The following is a 19,189-nucleotide window of genomic DNA, read 5'->3' on the forward strand; positions in this document are numbered from 1 at the left end:
AGCTCATCCTACTTCAACACTTTAAGGGGATCTAACTCTAGCATCATCAATGTTATTTGCTCAGCTTGCGCAGTGCCCACCATGACTTGTCGACGACAGGTAAAAACGCCACCGATATCTTGTGGTGGTCGTGGGCCTGCATGGCGGCGGGAATCGTTCGGCCGAAGAAAGCCTGGTCGTACTTTTGTAGTATCTCTTTTGCGATCTCCGGCGAGGATACAAAAGAAAGTTTTTTTGAATTTAAATTTGTTCTTGGTCGTTCCTCGCGTACATCATTAGGTTCTTTAACAATAACCGTTAACATAAATCAAATAAAGCTAAACTCATTTTTTTTTATTAAAATCACAGTTTTTATTTTGATTTAATAAAAAAAATGATTATTGCCACCGAAGTTTGACCCGCCTTCAAGGTTTGACCACATCAGACCGTTAAAACCACCTCACAGGCAAAAACTACAATTTTTCAAACTTGTACACTAAAATTATAAAGATTTGGACCGTCTCTACCTCAAAGATAGATTAATCAACCGCTTCGATCGATTTTTAGAACATCGTATGCACCGTGTTTGTATATATATATATATATATATTGTACAAACTCTCTCTCTGAAAAAACCACCGCCTCAGCCGGCCACCACCGCCTATGACTCCGTGAAATAATATATTTTCAAAATTCTATAGAATATTCAGATCACGAATCTTGTATGAAACATAATGTATCGTATTTAATTATTAGTACTGATTGAATCTGTCTATTAATAAATACTGTGCAACCAGGGGCGGATCCAGGGAGTTTTGTTTGGGAGCTGAAATATATGGGTAATGTTGTTTTTTGGGACAAAAGTGTACAAAATTAAAGGTTTGGTGGGCTGAAGTGCATTAACTAATACATAAATACCAAAAAGGAAAAAAAGAAAAAAATAAGAGGTTAAAAAAAATCTTGGGAGGGCGGGGCCACCCCAGCCATAAGCATATGGTACGTGCAACATTGATTCCCAGTAGTACTCAAGCTCACAAAGTTTGTCGTGTTTTTAGTTTAATAAAATATTATTCATACTAAATCGACAAAGAAATCTAGTATGAAATTTGGTTGAGCTGAGAATAATTCATATTTTGGTGAAGGGAAAGAATAATTAAATGACTATGCTTACTTTAGTAGGAGGTAATAAGCTGTTGTTACATAAATTTCCCGCATATTCCTTCTCCGGCCGAAGAATCTTTATCACCAATGTTAATTCACCTGCCGATAATCGAAACTTGATCGAGAAAATTAGAGAGAGGATAACAAATGACAAGGTTGAGATATCTCCGTCGGCATACGACACCGCATGGGTGGCGATGGTGCCGGCGAGGGAATACTCCGGCGGCGGTGGCAGTGATCGGCGGCCGTGTTTCCCGCAGTGCTTGGATTGGATAATGGAAAATCAGAATCCAGACGGGTCGTGGGGTTTGGATCCGGGTCACCCGTTTCTCGTTAAAGATTGTCTCTCTTGCACCTTGGCGTGTGTGCTCGCTCTTAGGAAATGGGGTGTTGGCCAACAGCTAGTACAAAATGGTAATTAAATTGTCGAAAATTTTGATTTTTTTTTTTTTTTTTTTTGAATTTGCTTGATAATTTATTTGTTTATATATTATAATTTATAGGCATGGATTTCATCGCATCCAACGGTTGGGCAGCAGCTAATAATAACGGTCAATTTTCGCCCGTTGGATTCGATATTATATTCCCTTGGATGGTAAATTATGCTAAAGAGCTGGATTTAACTCTGCCCTCCACCCTTACTTCACATGCTGATTCATTGCTTCACATTCAAGATTCGGATATTCGGTTAGTTTCTCATTTTGATTTAATTTGCATAATTTGAAATCGAGTTAATTAATTAATTGATCGATTATTTCGTTAGACGAAAGCAAAGCGTCCAAGTATATGCGTTGGAAGGACTCGGTAAATCGTGCAATTGGAAGCGTCCAAGTATATTCGTTGTTTAACTCACCAGCTACTACTGCAGCTGCTTTGATTCACTGCGGCCATGATGAAAAATGTTTCGAGTACTTGATCTCGGTTCTTAATGCTAATTGCAATGGATGGGGTAAATTAAATTCTTTATAATCATGTACTAGGTTCAATATATTATATTTTTTACGACATGCATTAATCGCGATAAACATTGTATACGTTCATTATTTTCAGTGCCTACTATTTACCCGATGGATATATACACCCGTCTTTGTGTGGTTGATACCCTCGAAAAATTGGGTGTGAGTCGGTATTTTGAATTTGAGCTACGCAACATTCTCGATGAAATATACGGGTGAGATTTTGATTTTCCAAATTGTTTATAATATGCATAAAATTACAATTGCTCGCTCGTACTTTCTGTGACGACAATGATTTTCATACGACTAATTAATAGGCGTTGGTTAGAGAAGAGAGACGAGATTTTCTCTGACATAACTTGTCATGCAATGGCATTTCGACTTCTACGAATCAACGCTTATGATGTATCATCAGGTAAATTTTCTCCTTTTTTTTTTTTTATTTGGTCCATCAAAAGTTTGAGGAACCCAATGAATATTAATTATTTTCGATTTAGACGAGTTTGCGGAATCTGTTGATCAAGAACATTTCTTCGATACGGTCAGCATACAATACGGCTGTGGTGTAAGTACAGTGCTCGAGCTTTATAGAGCTTCACAGGCAAGAATATGCGACGAAGTAATACTCGACAAAATTCATGATTGGACTAGTGCATTTCTGAAGCAGCATTTGCTAAACCAGAGCATCCTCGACAAGCGATTACGAAAGCAGGTGATATTTGCGAGAAACAGTTTTCAACAACTCGTTTAAAACGAACAGCTAGCTGCGTATTAACTTATAATTAAATCAATTTTTTTTTTTTTTTTGTCTTTTGAAATTGTAAGGTTGAGTATGACTTGAAGAACTTCTACGGCACACTAGATCAATTTGGAATCAGGCGAAGCATCGAGCTGTACGATGCTCGACATTTTCAAATTCTGAAAACAGCATACAGGTAAAGATTGTTACATTAGAAAAAAGACTAGGACTAGTATAATAAGGCCTCGTTTGGTAATTGCCAATACAAGACTAAATAATCTAATGAAACCCCAATTGTTTTATTGGATCTTGGAAGAGCAAACGAAAAAACATGATAAGCAATGTATAATATTTGTGGGTCGACCCGAAAAGTTATTGGGAATACCAAGCATTAATTATTTAGTTAATTAATGGCTAATCTTCCCAACCAAACGAGGCCTAAATTCCTAAATATATTCTAACAATCTTTACTATGGGTTTTCTTTCATTGTTTAGGTGCACCACGGTTCATAACGAAGACTTTATTCTGTTTTCGGTGCAAAATTTCAGAATCTCCCAATCTCAATACCAAGAAGAACTTCAACAAATCGAGAGGTATCGCTCGCTGTATCAGTATCACCCTCATGCATAGATTAAGTGAAAGATGCTCTTTTTTTTTATTATGTTTATTAATAATTAAATAAACTAACGTATCTAAAAAAAAAAAAAAAAACAGGTGGTACGACGAATGTAGGCTAGATCGCTTACACCGAGGAAGGAAAATATTACGAATGTCTTACGTTTTGACTGCTGCGATTATTGTTGGTCCAGAATTACCGTTGGCTCGGATATTTTATGCTCAAGCTGTTGTTCTGACATTTTGCTTGGATGACTTTTTCGATCTTTATGGGTCTAGAGAAGAAGCGTTCTCTATTATCGAATTAGTAAGCAAGTACGCGATGAACACTTATATAACTCACTCTTAGTATATGTGTATAATGTATATATCTTCCATGTATGCATGCATATATGATACAATTTTCTTGGACTATTACATATATATATATATATATATATATATATATATATATATATATATATATATATATATATATATATATAGTTGGAAACCGGAAACGAATTATTGCTCTCAAGAAGTCGAAATTCTGTTTACGGCACTGTACAAGACAGTGAATGAAGTTGCAGAGAAGGCTTATGACAAGCAAGGCTGTTGTATAAAAGACGTTCTTGTTAGCATGGTACGTACGTACGTACTATATACCTCTTGATATATTTATTTCCAATTTTTTTTTAAATTAATTAATTCACAATTCTCTTTTTCTCGTCTACCACAGTGGCTCGAGCTACTAAAGAATTTCGCGAGAGAAAAGGATTCGTGGAATCAGAATAATGTGTCAACCCTAGACGAGTACTTGTCTTTTGCATGGAAAAGTATCAGCTGCAAACTATGTGTTTTCACTTCGATCCATTTTCTAGGAATTAAAATATCAGAGGACATTTATACGTCGACAGAGTACACTAGTTTGTGCGAGCATTCTTCTCTCGTTTGCCGACTTCTCAACGATCTCAAGACTTTTAAGGTACGTCGCACGAAAAAAAAAAAAAAACATAATATATATAATTAATAATTAAAAGTATTATTTGGCAGAGGGAACACGAAGAAGGGGTGCTAAACAGTGTGAGTCTGCAAACACTTGACGGAGGCGTTTCGGAAGAGGATGCGATTTTGAAAGTCGAACAAATTATCGAGTACAATCAGAGAAAAGTGCTGGAAATGGTATATAAAAGCAAAGGAAGTATTGTTCCTAGAGAATGTATAGAATTGTTTTGGAAGGCATGCAAGATGGCTCATTGCTTATACTCGCGTGACGGTGGAGACGAATTCTCGTCTCAGAGAGACATTGCTAATGATATTAATGGATTGATTTCAGAGCCCCTTTGAAATCAACAAGTGTTTCTAGCAATTCAGTCCCTATTGCTTGAACCGGTTCTAGAGTTGGGAAATAGAATAGGAACTGAAATACAAAGAAATGAAAGGGTATCAAATTCCATTTATTTGAATTGTATCTGAACCGAACCTTATCTATTTAAACTTCGAATTTTTATTCTTGCAACCAACCAATTTAACCTTTCAAATCAAATATGTATGATTCCTTTTGTTTTGGACGAAAGAAATTAAAAAGATAAAATAGAATTTCATAATAGATACCTTTTTTTAATAATTTCAGTTCTTTATGGGCGACTGTTATAGGCAGCGGTCGAACCAGATCAGAAAGTAGAGGGTGGCCAACCAAAATTTCATAATATATATATATATATATATATATATATATATATATATATATATATATATATATATATATTATTTTAATTAAAAATTATCAATAAACTTATTTTGGCAATGTCATTTGAACCTAATTTTTTTTTTCCGCGGTGGCCATATTTAGTCTAAAGACGATATACTATCCCACGATGAATACACAACTCTCTCTCGACTCACTAACAAAATCTGTCGCCAGCTTGCATAATTTGAAAATGGAAATAAAAAGGTGAGAATTATTTTTTATTTAAGCAACTTAAATTTGATATTAATACTTTATACGTAAAAATATACGTATAGGTAAACGACGTGGAATCTACGACGAGTGAAATAGACAAGGACATGCAGCTGCTGTTGAAGTTAGTACTACATCCAAACTCGAGCTGCAACTTAAGTAAAGATGTGAAGCAAACATTTTTCGTGGTGGTTAGAGTATTTTATTACAAGGCGTATTTTGCTACCGAGCAAATCGACAGCCATATTTCCAAAGTCCTCTTTGAGAAAGTTGTCTAGTTCTTGTTATACTCTATTTCTACAGTCATCAAACCAAATAGCAATAAGAATAGGGCGATTTACAACATATTTCCCATTCTTCAAGGCTATAATATTTTTTCCAAAATTTTGAATATAAAAAATAATAATGAGATGGGGCCGACCCACAAAAAAATCGGTTGTCGACCCTTATCCGACCCACAATGATCGGACCGGTAATGATTTCCAATTTTCACCAAAATTGGTTGATTGAATTGGGCCGATGATTGACCAATAATTACCCCAGCCGACTGCCGACACATGCCGAGCCGTAATGTAAACAACCACGTAAAGAAGATAACACACACACAAACCTAATAAATTGACCAATGAGCAATACGAGTCACGAGACACGATGGTCGAATAATAAATTTTCGAAGTTAAATTTGTACTTGAGGGAGGGCTTTCTATATTACCATTTACCAATCACATTAGGTTTATCTCTATCATATTTATGGAGGTTAGGTTTGTGTCCTTGTACGTATACATGCTTTTTTCATATTCATCATCAATACCAATTTGTTAAATAGTACTCTTAGGTCTCGTTTGGCTGGGGAGATTAGTCATTACTAACTAAATAATTAGAATTTGTTTGATGTGTTTGGTATCCCCAATAACTTGCCGGGTCGACCCGCAAATATTATGTTATCATAGTGTTTTCTAGGCATTCTTTGCAATTTGCATACCAGTACATGCAAATGCGATAATTGCATGTAATACAGCAAGTGCTGTAGCCCAAGCGCTTCTATAAATAAATCATCACTGATTCATTTAATGAAGCCACAATTATATTTACTAATTAAATCTCTCTCTCTCTCTCTCTCTCTCTCTCTCTCTCTCTCTCTCTCTCTCTCTCTCTCTCTCTCTCTCTCCATGGAAATAATCCAGGCCCTGTTTCTTTTGACACAGTATTTCTTCATTTTCGTATTTATTTCCCTCCTAGTAAAAAAATTCGTAAAATCAATATCCACAACTCCCCAGAAATTGCCTCCAGGCCCTTGGAAACTACCGGTAATCGGAAATCTCCATCAGCTGATCGGTTCACTCCCACACCATGCATTCAAAACCCTAGCTCAAAAACACGGCCCACTCATGCAAATAAAGCTCGGCCAGCTCCAAATGGCCGTCGTTTCATCTCCAAACCTAGCCAAAGAAGTTATGAAAACCAAAGACATATCTTTCGCCGATCGAGTCCAGCTCATGCTCTCCAAGATAGTCATGTACAACTGCACCGACATAGCATCGGCTCCGTACGGAGAGTACTGGAGAACCGTGCGCAAAATATTCGTCCTCGAGTTCTTGAACCACAAGAAAGTCAGATCTTTCCGCGGTCTGATGGAGGAAGAAGTTCTCCGCATGGCGGGGTCGGTTCGGGCGGACAGGGGGCTGCCCGTTAACCTGACCGAAAAGATTCGGTCGATGGAATGCCGGGTGATTTGCAGAGCCGCCGTCGGGCGTGCTTGCAAGGATCAAGATCCGTTGATAAGGATTATCAACGAAGCTGTTTCGATTGCGGCCGTTTTCAACTTTGCTGACTTGTTCCCTTCGATGAAGTTTCTCCATTTTCTGTCGGTTGGTTCGAGGACAAGATTGGAGAAGATGCACGAGAGAGTTGATTGCGTTCTTGAAGACATTATTAGACAGCACGAAGAGAAGAGGGTACGAGGTAGTAGTCATAAATTACCAACAATGGAGGAGGAAGATATACTTGATGTTTTGTTAAGGGCTAATGAAAGAAAGGATCTCCAAGTTCCCATTACTAGGGATAATATCAAAGCCAACATTTTCGTAAGTATTTATTCCGTTTCGTCTCTTATTTGCATAATTACATTTACCCGACCGACACGATCTATCGTTTTCCCCTTAGATTCCAAAAATATTGGTCCAACATTCCAATTTTACCCTGGCATGCAGGAAATGTTTATAGCTGGAATAGAGACATCCTCGTTAGTGATCGAATGGGGCATGTCCGAAATGATGAAGAATCCAAGAATCTTGCGAAAGGCGCAAGCAGAAGTCAGACAATTATCTCTCCAAGAAGACCAAACATTCCTAGAAACCGACATACATTCCTTAAAGTACCTCAAAATGGTTATCAAAGAAACCTTAAGGCTCCACCCTCCAGGCCCCTTCCTTTGCCCGAGGCGCTGTCGGGAGGAATCCAAGATCGACGGCTACGATATTCCGATCAACACAATCGTGATGGTCAACGTTTGGGCTATAGGAAGGGACCCTGATTACTGGAAGGAACCTGAGAGATTCGAACCTGAGAGGTTCGAAGATGTTGCCACTGATTTCAATGGCAACCACTTCGAGTTTACGCCGTTTGGCGCTGGGAGAAGGATATGTCCAGGGATAGGGTTCGGGATGGCCGGTGTGGAACTGTGTCTTGCTCATTTGTTGTACCGTTTTGAATGGAAAATTCCAGGTGGGATTGGTCCCGAAGAATTTGACATGGCTGAGAATTTCGGTGCATCGGCTGGAAGGAAGAACAATTTGTGGCTGATTGGAGAATACTATGATCCAACTTATGCGTCTGCTTCTACTGATTAATACCTAAGGAAACTCGAAAAGTTCTCAATAATTACCTATTGTTGCTATAAGTGCTATTTTCACTTCTATGTTTATATATAAAGCCTTGTTGGGTTGGGGAGATTAGCCATTATTAACTAAATAATTGAGGACTTTGTTCGATGTTTGGTATCCCCAATAACTTGACGGGTCGACCTGCAAATATAATGTTATCATAGATTATCTTGCCGTTTAGGAGGCTTTTGTACGTCCCGGGATCCAATAAAATAATTGTATTTTCATTAGATTATTTAATCTTATCTTGGCTAATCCTATCTTGCCGGCCAAACAAGGCCCAAGTCTTTTAACATCTTATAAGCTTAGCCAAACACCCTCTAATTGGAAAATCAAATAGCTCTAATCTAGACTAATTGGAAAATTATTTATTGGGTCCAATAATATAATTGGGTTTTAGTAAGATTATTTAATTTTATCTTGGCTAATTGGGTTTTAATAAGATTATTTAATTTTATCTTATGAACAAAACGAGGCCCGCAAACTCAATCATAAGGGTCATATAAGAATGCCAACAGAATTCATCATTCGGAACAATAAAAGTAAAGCATGTCGGAAAAAATAAAAAATAAGGCTAGATTCTGAGATATAATACTGCTCCATCAAAAACACACCTGTGGCACTGATCCTGGTTCGAAAAGTCTCCTTTTATCCACTAAAACCCATTGAAATCCAGCTTCGTCTGGAGGGTAAATCAGTAAATTGGGAAACCACCACCAGCATACTCTACTTCCTAAATACAAAAATTAATGAACCCGTAAGAGAATATAAGTGGAGCAATAAAATAAAAATACGAAGATTAACATAAGCGTCAAACCTGAGCAGGAGGCAAGGATGAAACCCAGTCTGATACATGAGTCGGAAGAAGACCCAACGTGTTAAGCTGCCAAAAAAAAATTAAAAAAAAAATATCAAAAGATTTGTCAAAAACTTCATAATTCCGATAAAAAAAGATCGGAGTATTCAACTTCAACAGAGATTGGAGAACCCACCTTATAGACACCGAGTCCTAACCCTACCAAATTAAGGGCGATATATACTAATTTAGGCACCACGAGATCAACTTTATTGTCCTTGTAAGGCGCAAACACTACAAAATCAAAGTAATGATCGTCAGCATAGTCTAATTATACGGAAGAATGATGAAAAATTGCATAAATCTACGTGGTAACGCAAGCATGATTGCTTAAGCTCAAAATTTAGACAACAGCTTTAATTGCAAGAAATGGTGGCTAAGCAAATAAAAGGTGCGTACAGAGGTATAAAGTGAATAGCTACATCAGAATATGGCATCAAAGAGCTGAAGAACTACTGTATAGAAGGTACACGAACACGAGCAACACACTCACACGCACACTAACCCATATATACATAATCGTGTATCGGGAAGACAATAATAAACGAAGGGGTGCAATACCACAACAACTAGAGTTGACTGTAGATTTACGAAAAGTATTTGACTGAAAATACTGCTTACCACCGACAACCCCTCGAATCGCGTTTATGGGCTGAAGAAGAGCTGAAAATGTAATGCCGATGCTAAATAGATGAACTGTGCTTCCAGCCATCCACATCATGAAGGCCATCATGAATAAATTCTTAAATGGCGCTTGTGCGACTTCCCATGCTTTCTGATTTCATAAATCAATAAAATCGTGACTACGTGTATAAACCGAGAGAAAAAAGAAAAGAAAAAAATAATAAAGAATCGATCACAAATTTAACAGAGGAACTGAAAAAATACACTATCTTCTGAATAAAGATCACTCGAGATACTGCGACCGAAACAACAAAAACCCCACCGAAAGGTTGTAGCAGCTTCTACTAGTAATCAAAACCCAAAGGATAATTCAAAACTTAAAAAAGAAACCAAACAGAAGACTATTTATTCTAAGAGATGGGATTCTTCCTCTTGCAAAATACTCCGGCTAGAGAGATAGGTTTCGGGTGATTGGCGTTGTAGTAATTTTTCTAATAAGGTTATAAACGGAAAGCTGAAAAGGGGGGCAAACAGAGTATAGTTCAATTAGCTGAAATAAACACAACCAATGCATTCAACTTATTTTATCGATTCAGATTCAGCTACAATGGATAAAGTTGAATCAAATCTAACTTAGGATATTAAATTAGCTTAATATTGACCTGAGCTTTCCAGTTGGCTTCGGCGTCTTTCTTCTGTTTGCTGACGGCCGAATCATCCTGCGCAAAAAAAAAAAAGAAAAAAAGGCAAATAAATTCGTGTCACAACAACAATACGACCACGAAACCTAAATCAAAACCTAAAAAAAAAAATAGGTTGTACCTGTTCTAGGGATGCCCGAGTGAACCCTGGCGGATCGGCGATATCTCGCGATGAATGCGACGTGGAATTGTCTGTGAATTCGACGGCCCATCGCCGGCCGGAGCCCATTACTGATTTGCCCTTGTCCATTGGTATTCGTGAGAACAGGGTTTCAATTTGCTGTAAATTTCACACACAATCAGCGTGTGATTTCAGGGGAAGTGGGTTTTAGTATGCAGGATTCTACTCTACTTGGATTCAGATTGGGGGAAAGAAAAACAAATCTCAAAGGGGTTGTTTGGTTACGCAAATATAAATCCTTTCTATTTGCTTTTCTTTCTTTATTTTTTTTTTTCTTTAAAAACAAAAAAAAAATGTAATTGTTAAATTACTAAAATTATATGATATGTGACATAATTTAATTAGATTACACTTGCATAATTCTATTAAACAATTCGAATATGACAATAGAACATCGATAAATCAATATTCGATAATTATATTTTACTAAATTAATAGTTCAAACTGTATTAATTAATAATTTATATAGTAAATTTTATGTTTATATGATGATATATAATAACTATATTGTTCGTAATTTTTTTTTTAATTTATATCCAATTAAACGTTAATTGCATTAAAAATGTAAAACAATATATTTAGATTTAAATATATAATTATTGACGCAATCAGTTAAAAAGAAATTAGAAATATTTCATGCATACATATTTTTGTAGTTTATTATCTTAGTGTTAACACAGTAACATACTATAAACTATATCAATTTACAATTGTATGGCCACATTAGATACAATCTTTTTTACACACAGCTAACAGTATAATGAAGAGTGTCAAATCTTAATGATTCATCATCTTCTTTTACACGAAAACCTGTCCGAAATATTTGCGATAACAAATCCTGCAAAAACCTAAAAACATAAATCAAAAAAAAATCAGTAAAAATATTTTCCAGGAAGTGAAAACTATCAAGAAAACAAGTAATAAACCATTAAAAAATTTGAAATAAATAAATAAATAAAAATAACACCTGAATGCATCCAAGAATATATATAACCGAATAATGTCGTTTGTGAACTAGCATATCAGCTACCATGGCTATGGGTATAGTCAACGACATGCCTAACGTTGCTACTAACGGGGTAGTCCACACCACAGAAAGCGCCCTGTTACATTTTTCACCACATTTATTTACGACATTTTTTTTTCAAGATTTATTATTAAAAAAAAAAAAAAAAAAAAGCCCATACCATAGATAATCTGATAAAACACTTCCAACAAAGCCATTGAGCACGATAATTTCAGTTATCGATGCTGAACTTGGAAACTTCAACTCAGGCTCGATTCCAAGCGCATTTAGTGGCCATGCTGAAAAAAAAAATCGAAACCAATAATTTTAAATTATTTTACGATAAAAACAATTTGCAAATTAATTGAGTTATTTTTTCTTACCAAGCCACCACAGACCAAACAAAGTGAACAATCCTATGTATCCAAAGAACTTTTGTACGTCAACTTTGTCACCTTCCGATCCAGCAGATCGTTTAAGAAGCACTGCAAAAAGGTATATACAAATTTTACGCAATCGAGCCTTCTTATAGTGGAATATAATATAATATATATATATATATACCTGTAAATAATCCATAAAATACCGCAGAGAGAAGCCCAAAAATATCTCCCGTGATTGAATGCCTTCTTGACCTAACAAACGAGATAAACCGGTCGTATGTTTAACATTAAAGAAAATAATGGATTTTTTTTTATTTTTTTTTGGTAGACTTACTCAGCAACGCTAAAGATTTCATCCGGGGCCCACGTCTTTCCGAAAGTAGTCATTGCAACACCAGCCATACTAATTAAAACGGCCGCTATTTTTGCGGTATTTACAGATTCGCCCCCGATTAGTGCTCCGAAGAGAAGTGTAAATAGCCCCGAAGTTGAAGTCAACACGGTTGTGCTTGCAACACTCGTATAGGCTAGAGCAGAGTTCGATAAATACTGCAATAATTTACATTAGTCTATAATAGTCAATTCACGAAAACCCATAAATATTCGAATAAAACACGAATGATAATGTAAAATCACCTCTGTAATAAACCATACTGGAGCAAGGAAAAGACTGCATTTGATTACTTCCCGCAAGCCAAGCTCGTGTCGGTTTTCAAGAACGTGGTTTTCATCTTCTTGATTTTTAAACAATAACGGTTGTCCGGCTTCGGTTTCGGTTAAACTCATTTCTGTCATGAGGTAGCTCTTCAAAGCTATTTCTGGATCATTATCTGTTTCGTCGAGTCTCGCTAATGAACTCGAGAGATTATTGATGCCGATTATTTCTTTAATCCATTTTTTGTCCAATAAATTGTATATCAAATCTCGACACATTGCTATGGGGAGGTATACCACCATTAGAGAGATCCACAGATATGTTAGAGCAAAAGGCTGTCTGTATTCGGTAAAAATCTTCTGCACAAGTTTGCAAAAATGTCAATATATCCGATCGACTTCAAATTCGAAACCCGTCCATAACAACACTAATCCTCACAAGTACACACACACACACACACACACACACACATATAGAAAGAACCACCTAGAAGAACAGAACATCATCTGTAAACATTTGACATCTCAAACAGAAAAAAGTCTTTCTGCTACTAAATTCGGGTTTCGGGCTTCGGGCTTCGGTGCTCAAAAAATTGATAAATTTTAACCAAAAATGGGGAAAATGGAAAATCAAGAAACCCTAAAAATTTGTTGGTTTCTGCTCTGTGCCCAAAAAATATAAACCCTAGCATAAATTGATCTTCTACGAGCTACAGTAAAGATGAAGAACAGTTAACCCACCCGAAAATTAATATCCAAATGCAAATTTTAACAACTCAAACACAACAAAACGAATAAATAATTAAACATAAAAAAAAAGGCATAAAATTGACCTGTGTAATTTCTGCAGAAGTAACCCATATCAACACAAAAGCCCCAATCATACACAACCCAGCTCTATACCTCCAACCCATCATCCAAGAAATTAACCGCTAAAAACCCACTCCACTGTGTGAAAATTTGTCGGTTAATAATTCAAGAAATTAGAGGATGATCTTTACTTGAAGATACAGTAAAGATAAGTGCGTGCTTAATGCGGGAGGGTCTCGATTATCGAGAGTGCGTTGAATTGAAGAATTTTCAGTTTTGTTTTCGTTTGCTAATTTGGATTTGACTAGTCGTTAATTCGTTAAGCATCACACGTCGGAGTGCGTGTTCTGTGCGTTTATATAACTTTGAGAAAAAATATAGTTTTCATCCCTCAAGTTTGCATTAATTTCATATTTGGTCCTCCATGTTTACAAAAAATACATTTGGTCACTCATGTTTCGAACATTCGACATTTTTAGTCATTTCCGTTAAAACTAACGGAATTAAACGTGTGCCCATCACTGCTGTAACTGACGGAATAACGGTAAATCGACGAAAATGACAAAAAATGTTAGATTTTAGAAACATAAATGACCAAATGTGTTTTTTGTAAACATGAGGGCCAAATGTGGAATCGGTGCAAACTCGATGGATGTAAACTGTAATTTTCCCATAGAAGTTTAATTGTTGTGTTTAAACTTGATTTAATAAGCAAATTGAGTTATGTTCGATTGAATTTTAATCAAACAGAACACAAATCAAACTCGAATAATTTGATTTCTTGTACATATTTTTTTATCTTCAGCTCGATCGAGTCGAGCCTTTTAGTTTATTCGAACGAAAATTATTTTATCCAACTTAAGTACCGAGTAGTCTAATTTGATTTCCGGCCACATTTGTTAGCATTCAACAAGCTTTTCGAGGGCTTCCGACATCTACCAACTAAACTCATCTTGTGTTCATTCAACAATTTTCTAGTTCCATTTTTCGTACACAAAACATCGATTAATTAAGCATTTGATCTAAATTTTCTTCTTCGAAAAATGCTTTCAAAGCAGAATTTTCATCTATTATATACCACAAAAAATTAAAAAATATATATATAAATAAAGAAAAAAGAAATACAAGGAGTGAAAATAGTAAATAGCAAGGAATTGGTGCTTTTAGCCACATGAGACTTCATTATTACACTATAATCAATCAACTCAGCTAGGATGAGGAGAAATTGTTACTACTCCAACTAATAATAAACCTCATTTTCTTTATAAAATAATAAAATAAAAAAAATAATATTATCCAGTAGCAGAAAAATAATTGCCAAAGATATAACAATATCAAGTTGTACAGTACTGAGATACAAGTTTTCTCTGCCTAACCAATGCATGAAGATCATGCACAATCTTAAACACAGCATCCGGCTTCGATAGCCTCAACGCATTTTCCGACATTGTTAAAAGCTCGTGTTGTTTCGGACCAAACCACTCAAATACTATTTTCGCTATTTCTTTCGGAGACTTTGAGAATTTCCCACATCCGTTTTCAACGACATACGGAACATTCCCAGCTTCCTGCAATTATTATTATAAAAATTTTTTTTAAAAAAAAATCAAATTGGTTATAAATATGTTTATAGAATAAGAACTTTTATTAACCTGTCCAGCTATGTAGTCGTTTAGGATAATCGGAAGCCCTCGAATCATAGCTTCTGCAATTGTTCCGGGACCAGCCTGTGTAAAATAGTGAAATTTTCACAACTTTTACATTTTTACTCGATTTCTTTATTTGATCGAATTTGAAAAATCAAGAAAGGCTGAAATTTAATTTAAATTACTACCTTAGTGATAATGCAATCACAAGCACCCATGCAATCCTCCATTTTAGTGACGAAGCCCTTCACCTGAATTGCAAAAGTACGAAATGTTAGAAACTTGAAAGGCACATATAAATTACTCTGTGCACGGCATATTAAAAGATTCTTGAATTTTGAAAAAAAGGTATTATATACCTCAACGGGGATCTTCCAATTAATTGTTTGCAATTTGCTGGTTAATTTTTTATTTCGTCCACAAATTACGAGAATCTGACCAATCGGCTCTCCGTTAACTTCGTCAAATAACGCATCACCAAGTGCTCGAGCAGTTGCCTCAATGGGCCCCATGCCTTCACCTCCACCCATTAGCAACACTGCAGGGAGGTGTTCATCCATTCCCAGCTCCTTCCTCAATTCATCCTACAAAATTTCATACATTTATATATAAATATATATAGTTAACAGAAAAAAATGCGTTTTTTTAATGATGCAAAAACAAAAATAATAAAAAAAATAAAAAATCAACCTTGGGAGGAACAGGCTTAACAAACGAGGGTCGTACAGGAAGGCCATAGACCTTAATCTGAGGGCGCTGAATACCAGCTCTCACTGCTCGTTTTGCTACCTCTTCTGACGGGCAATAAATCCTTGTTACGAGCTTGTGAAACCTAATATGTGATGACTCAATAAATCAAATAACAAAATAAATAAACAAATCAAATCAAATCAAATCCGCACTGGACATACCATGTAGGATGACAAGTAGACAGGTCGGTTACCACTGTGGCAAAAACAATCTTCTTCAAAAGACCCTTGGCCCTCAAAATACGAAGCGGTACATGCTGCATTAGAGGATGTACGCTGATGATAATATCTGGCTGGTATTTCATTAATCCTTTAGCAACCTCTCTACGAAAACGGAGATCAAGATTTTTGTCAGAATCATTTGCCGAACTGATATATAAGGGGGGATTATTTTATTCTTTCGAAAAAAAATGAATACAGAAGAACAATTAATACTCGATTGAATATGAGGTATAACAATTGATAGGATTCATAAGTTATTACGGCTATTGGAACTTTATACGCAGTCCAATAGCTGAAAATTTAAGCTCGTAAAAGTTAATAACCCACAAGTAGAACAGGCAAAAGGTTTTTCTTTTTGCAATTTGTTTGAAACACGAGGGGATTTTACACAGTTTACTAAAGTTTAAAGGTACAACGAGTAACCTTATTTTCCACATTCCGCAAATTTCATTAAATTGAAGTCATGTGTGCACAGATGAAACCAATTTAAGCTTATACTATACGAACACAACCAAGTTTTACCGAATCAGTTACAACAAATACAAACATTTATAACAATCAAAGAATATGCTTTACGTTATCACAAAATCAACTGGTACTTATAACACAATGGTACGGAAAATAAAAGAAAATTCGAAAAGTAGACTAACCGAGCTATGAAAGTTGAGGTAGCAGCAAAATTGGTCCGATGAATAACGCGTGGAGCAGTAGCATAGTACGTCATTTTCCACAGAGTACCATGTTTCACGAGAAAGTTATAACTCTTCGGTAACTGGTTAAAGGGCCATGGTGTATGATCCGTCCATAAGTCAGTAACCGAAACCTGCAATAGAATCTCTTCAACACCACAGGAACATATCGAAAAAGTAAAAACATATTACAATGCACGATATAATACAATGCACCTTATCCCTAATTATCCCGAGAACAAAAAAAAAGACAAGATTATCCACAATGCACGAAAATGGAAGATGCATTTGAGAAAGAAAACATATTCCAAATTCTATAAAAAATGAACCTGATATTCATCTCCAAATTCTTCAGCAAAAGCAGCTTTAATGGCCTCGGCCGAAGCTCTATGACCCCCTCCAGTATCGCTCATCAAAATCAAAACCCTTTTCGGAGAATTAGAAGCACCCGCATTGGTCGGAACTCCCTCGGAATCATCCAAAACCCCGTTTACATCGTCTTTACACCCATTACTCTCCTCGGAATCGACCCTAACAGAAGCGAAACCGAGTGGGATTCGCTCGCAGTGGAATCTAATAGCAGTATTGAATTGATTAATCGCACTTCTGATGTTGAATGCAGCACCTTTCGTGCTCAGGCTCAACGAAGCCGAAACCACCACGGGCTTCCTCTTGGCATCGAAGTACAGGCAATTCGACAAACACGTGGAGAGCACATCTGGATTGAGCCTCGAAGAATTGAATACCAAAGAGCCGAATTGGGATACAAAACCAAACGGATTCGCGGGCTCTTGCCCAACAGTAGAAGGCTGCATATTTGAATTCCCACCCCCTTATGTATCGACAAATGGGTTTTCTTCGAACCGTAAGATGGTTCTTGGATATGCGACAACTCTCGCACACAAAGTGTTTGTAATTGTGCCTGAGAGAGAGAGAGAGAGAGACAGAAGCGAAGGAGGCGCGACGGAGAAGAAGAGAGGGACAAATACGTATAGGTTGCTTATAGGTGGAGAAGCAGAGGGGAGGGAGGAGGGAATTTGAAGAGGGATTGGTAACCACAAAATTGATAAAGATTAGATTTTTATTTTTTAATATATATACATAGCTGAAGAGGATTTAGTAATATTCGAACAAGGGTTCAATAAAATCCTCTTTGATATATATATGTATATATATACACACACACACACACATCGGCCATGACAGCCGACTGAAAATGAAGGAAAGACAAAAGGATAAGATCCAGTGTTTATTCTGTACTCATTTGCGCTTTTTAGTACTAAACAATGCAGTGTGTATTTCTATGTAAACATTGGGCGGTGGTGGGATCGGAGGACGGTGGTGAATTCACGGCGGCGGCGGGTGGTGGACGGTGGACGGTGGTCAGCGGCTCGGTGGTTAGTTTTGTTAACACGTTTTGGGCGTTTGGGGTTTAGCCCAACTATTCCCAATTGTGAGAGGGGGGTGAATTCTTGACCTAATTAATTTTTGTTTTTCCTTTTTCGGGGGTTTAATTTAATTATTTTAATCAGGGACCAAACTGTGATTTACCAAATAGAGGGACTATTTAGAACACCTTTTCATCATCATAACTAATTTTGGAAATTTTTATTATTCTTTTAATTGTTTTGGCATTTGTATATTATATGTGAAATCTCACACGAGGTGTGTACATAACAATTAATTGTGTCTCCCTTTTTTAGGATCATATATGGATGGATGCTCCGATTATGGATGGAGCAAGTAAGTTTGTGTTGCCCGTATGTATGTGTATAGTTCAACTCGTTTCGAAGTTGGTAAGTTAGTACAATATCCTAAGATCGAATACTAGCAGCTGCAGTGTGGAAATTTCAACTCCAATTACGGATTGGTTCTTTGTGGGCAACATATTATGGTCCGCTACTCTAACGGGCCGTTGAGTCACCATGATTTGCATTCCTCCATCAAATACTTGTCGGATCAAGGGATGAGAGGGGCGAGTGATTTCGTCTTTTGGTGTAAGTAAGTTTGTGCTAATTGACTCAATTTTGAATTCCCTTGATAACAGTTGCTAGATCGAGCTCGTCACACATGATTAACATATATAGTTTGCAAGCTATTGGTCATCGTTAAAAAAAATTAAATAAATAAATAAAAAATGTATTGGCCCACTAATTTGGGAGAAATTAAATAGCCTCTATTGGGCCTAAGATCAGGCCCATTAACACTATTGGGCTTTAGAAAACAAATCTAACACTCCTGCACACCATTCTTTTCACATATTAAAAAATTAACTAATAATATATTTGAATTATAGGGGTTTTTGGCACTTTGCACCCTTAAATTATACAATTTTTTCACTTTGCATTCTTAAATTGCAAAATTGTCAGATTGCACTCTTTAAACATAAATTGTTT

At 36.3% G+C, this 19,189-nt stretch overlaps 4 protein-coding genes and 1 pseudogene across 5 annotated transcripts; 2 read left to right on the forward strand and 3 right to left on the reverse strand.

Annotated features, from left to right (window-relative positions):
* The first annotated feature begins 1,009 nt into the window (after positions 1 to 1,009).
* LOC105975171 (nezukol synthase KSL3-like) lies at positions 1,010 to 4,949 on the forward strand (annotated as a pseudogene). The gene is made up of 12 exons (XR_016030509.1): positions 1,010 to 1,554; positions 1,644 to 1,827; positions 1,904 to 2,089; positions 2,191 to 2,311; positions 2,414 to 2,511; positions 2,594 to 2,808; positions 2,922 to 3,031; positions 3,331 to 3,429; positions 3,551 to 3,766; positions 3,938 to 4,073; positions 4,170 to 4,415; positions 4,484 to 4,949. The product of XR_016030509.1 is annotated as a nezukol synthase KSL3-like (transcript).
* A 1,518-nt stretch (positions 4,950 to 6,467) lies between these two features.
* Positions 6,468 to 8,502, forward strand: LOC105975242 (premnaspirodiene oxygenase-like). Its single transcript, XM_088816041.1, has 2 exons — positions 6,468 to 7,474; positions 7,601 to 8,502. The coding sequence occupies exons 1-2, from the start codon at positions 6,560 to 6,562 to the stop codon at positions 8,237 to 8,239; spliced, it is 1,554 nt and encodes a 517-aa protein (XP_088672167.1). The 5' UTR covers positions 6,468 to 6,559; the 3' UTR covers positions 8,240 to 8,502.
* A 255-nt stretch (positions 8,503 to 8,757) lies between these two features.
* LOC105975381 (uncharacterized) lies at positions 8,758 to 10,882 on the reverse strand. The gene is made up of 6 exons (XM_013000576.2): positions 10,575 to 10,882; positions 10,415 to 10,471; positions 9,750 to 9,903; positions 9,265 to 9,362; positions 9,090 to 9,155; positions 8,758 to 9,005 (listed from the first exon to the last, which is right to left on the reverse strand). Exons 1-6 carry the CDS (start codon positions 10,701 to 10,703, stop codon positions 8,967 to 8,969), a joined length of 543 nt encoding a protein of 180 aa, XP_012856030.2. The 5' UTR covers positions 10,704 to 10,882; the 3' UTR covers positions 8,758 to 8,966.
* A 329-nt stretch (positions 10,883 to 11,211) lies between these two features.
* On the reverse strand, positions 11,212 to 13,817 carry LOC105975386 (putative vacuolar membrane protein YML018C). The gene is made up of 8 exons (XM_013000583.2): positions 13,511 to 13,817; positions 12,660 to 13,037; positions 12,358 to 12,572; positions 12,205 to 12,275; positions 12,024 to 12,125; positions 11,822 to 11,939; positions 11,602 to 11,737; positions 11,212 to 11,482 (listed from the first exon to the last, which is right to left on the reverse strand). The coding sequence occupies exons 1-8, from the start codon at positions 13,592 to 13,594 to the stop codon at positions 11,423 to 11,425; spliced, it is 1,164 nt and encodes a 387-aa protein (XP_012856037.2). The 5' UTR covers positions 13,595 to 13,817; the 3' UTR covers positions 11,212 to 11,422.
* An 801-nt stretch (positions 13,818 to 14,618) lies between these two features.
* On the reverse strand, positions 14,619 to 18,434 carry MGD1 (monogalactosyl diacylglycerol synthase 1). The gene is made up of 8 exons (XM_013000508.2): positions 17,123 to 18,434; positions 16,755 to 16,927; positions 16,045 to 16,206; positions 15,824 to 15,965; positions 15,493 to 15,717; positions 15,322 to 15,384; positions 15,140 to 15,214; positions 14,619 to 15,055 (listed from the first exon to the last, which is right to left on the reverse strand). Exons 1-8 carry the CDS (start codon positions 17,606 to 17,608, stop codon positions 14,822 to 14,824), a joined length of 1,560 nt encoding a protein of 519 aa, XP_012855962.2. The 5' UTR covers positions 17,609 to 18,434; the 3' UTR covers positions 14,619 to 14,821.
* Positions 18,435 to 19,189: the final 755 nt, after the last annotated feature.

Source organism: Erythranthe guttata, chromosome 1 (assembly GCF_056151865.1).
Source record: "Erythranthe guttata isolate IM_541 chromosome 1, IM_541, whole genome shotgun sequence".
Lineage (NCBI taxonomy): Eukaryota > Viridiplantae > Streptophyta > Magnoliopsida > Lamiales > Phrymaceae > Erythranthe > Erythranthe guttata.

Coding starts and splice junctions, on each gene's coding strand:
- LOC105975242 (XM_088816041.1), top strand. CDS start 6,560: ATGGAAATAATCCAGGCCCTGTTTCTTTTGACACAGTATTTCTTCATT. Junction 7,475..7,600: donor ATATCAAAGCCAACATTTTC/GTAAGTATTTAT, acceptor CCTGGCATGCAG/GAAATGTTTATAGCTGGAAT.
- LOC105975381 (XM_013000576.2), bottom strand. CDS start 10,703: ATGGACAAGGGCAAATCAGTAATGGGCTCCGGCCGGCGATGGGCCGTC. Junction 9,904..10,414: donor AAGCCAACTGGAAAGCTCAG/GTCAATATTAAG, acceptor TTATGAAATCAG/AAAGCATGGGAAGTCGCACA. Junction 9,156..9,264: donor TAGGACTCGGTGTCTATAAG/GTGGGTTCTCCA, acceptor TTTTTTTGGCAG/CTTAACACGTTGGGTCTTCT.
- LOC105975386 (XM_013000583.2), bottom strand. CDS start 13,594: ATGATGGGTTGGAGGTATAGAGCTGGGTTGTGTATGATTGGGGCTTTT. Junction 12,573..12,659: donor CAGTATGGTTTATTACAGAG/GTGATTTTACAT, acceptor AAATTATTGCAG/TATTTATCGAACTCTGCTCT. Junction 12,126..12,204: donor ATTTTATGGATTATTTACAG/GTATATATATAT, acceptor ACCTTTTTGCAG/TGCTTCTTAAACGATCTGCT.
- MGD1 (XM_013000508.2), bottom strand. CDS start 17,608: ATGCAGCCTTCTACTGTTGGGCAAGAGCCCGCGAATCCGTTTGGTTTT. Junction 16,207..16,754: donor ACCTCAACTTTCATAGCTCG/GTTAGTCTACTT, acceptor CCGTTTTCGTAG/AGAGGTTGCTAAAGGATTAA. Junction 15,056..15,139: donor ACGACTACATAGCTGGACAG/GTTAATAAAAGT, acceptor TAATAATTGCAG/GAAGCTGGGAATGTTCCGTA.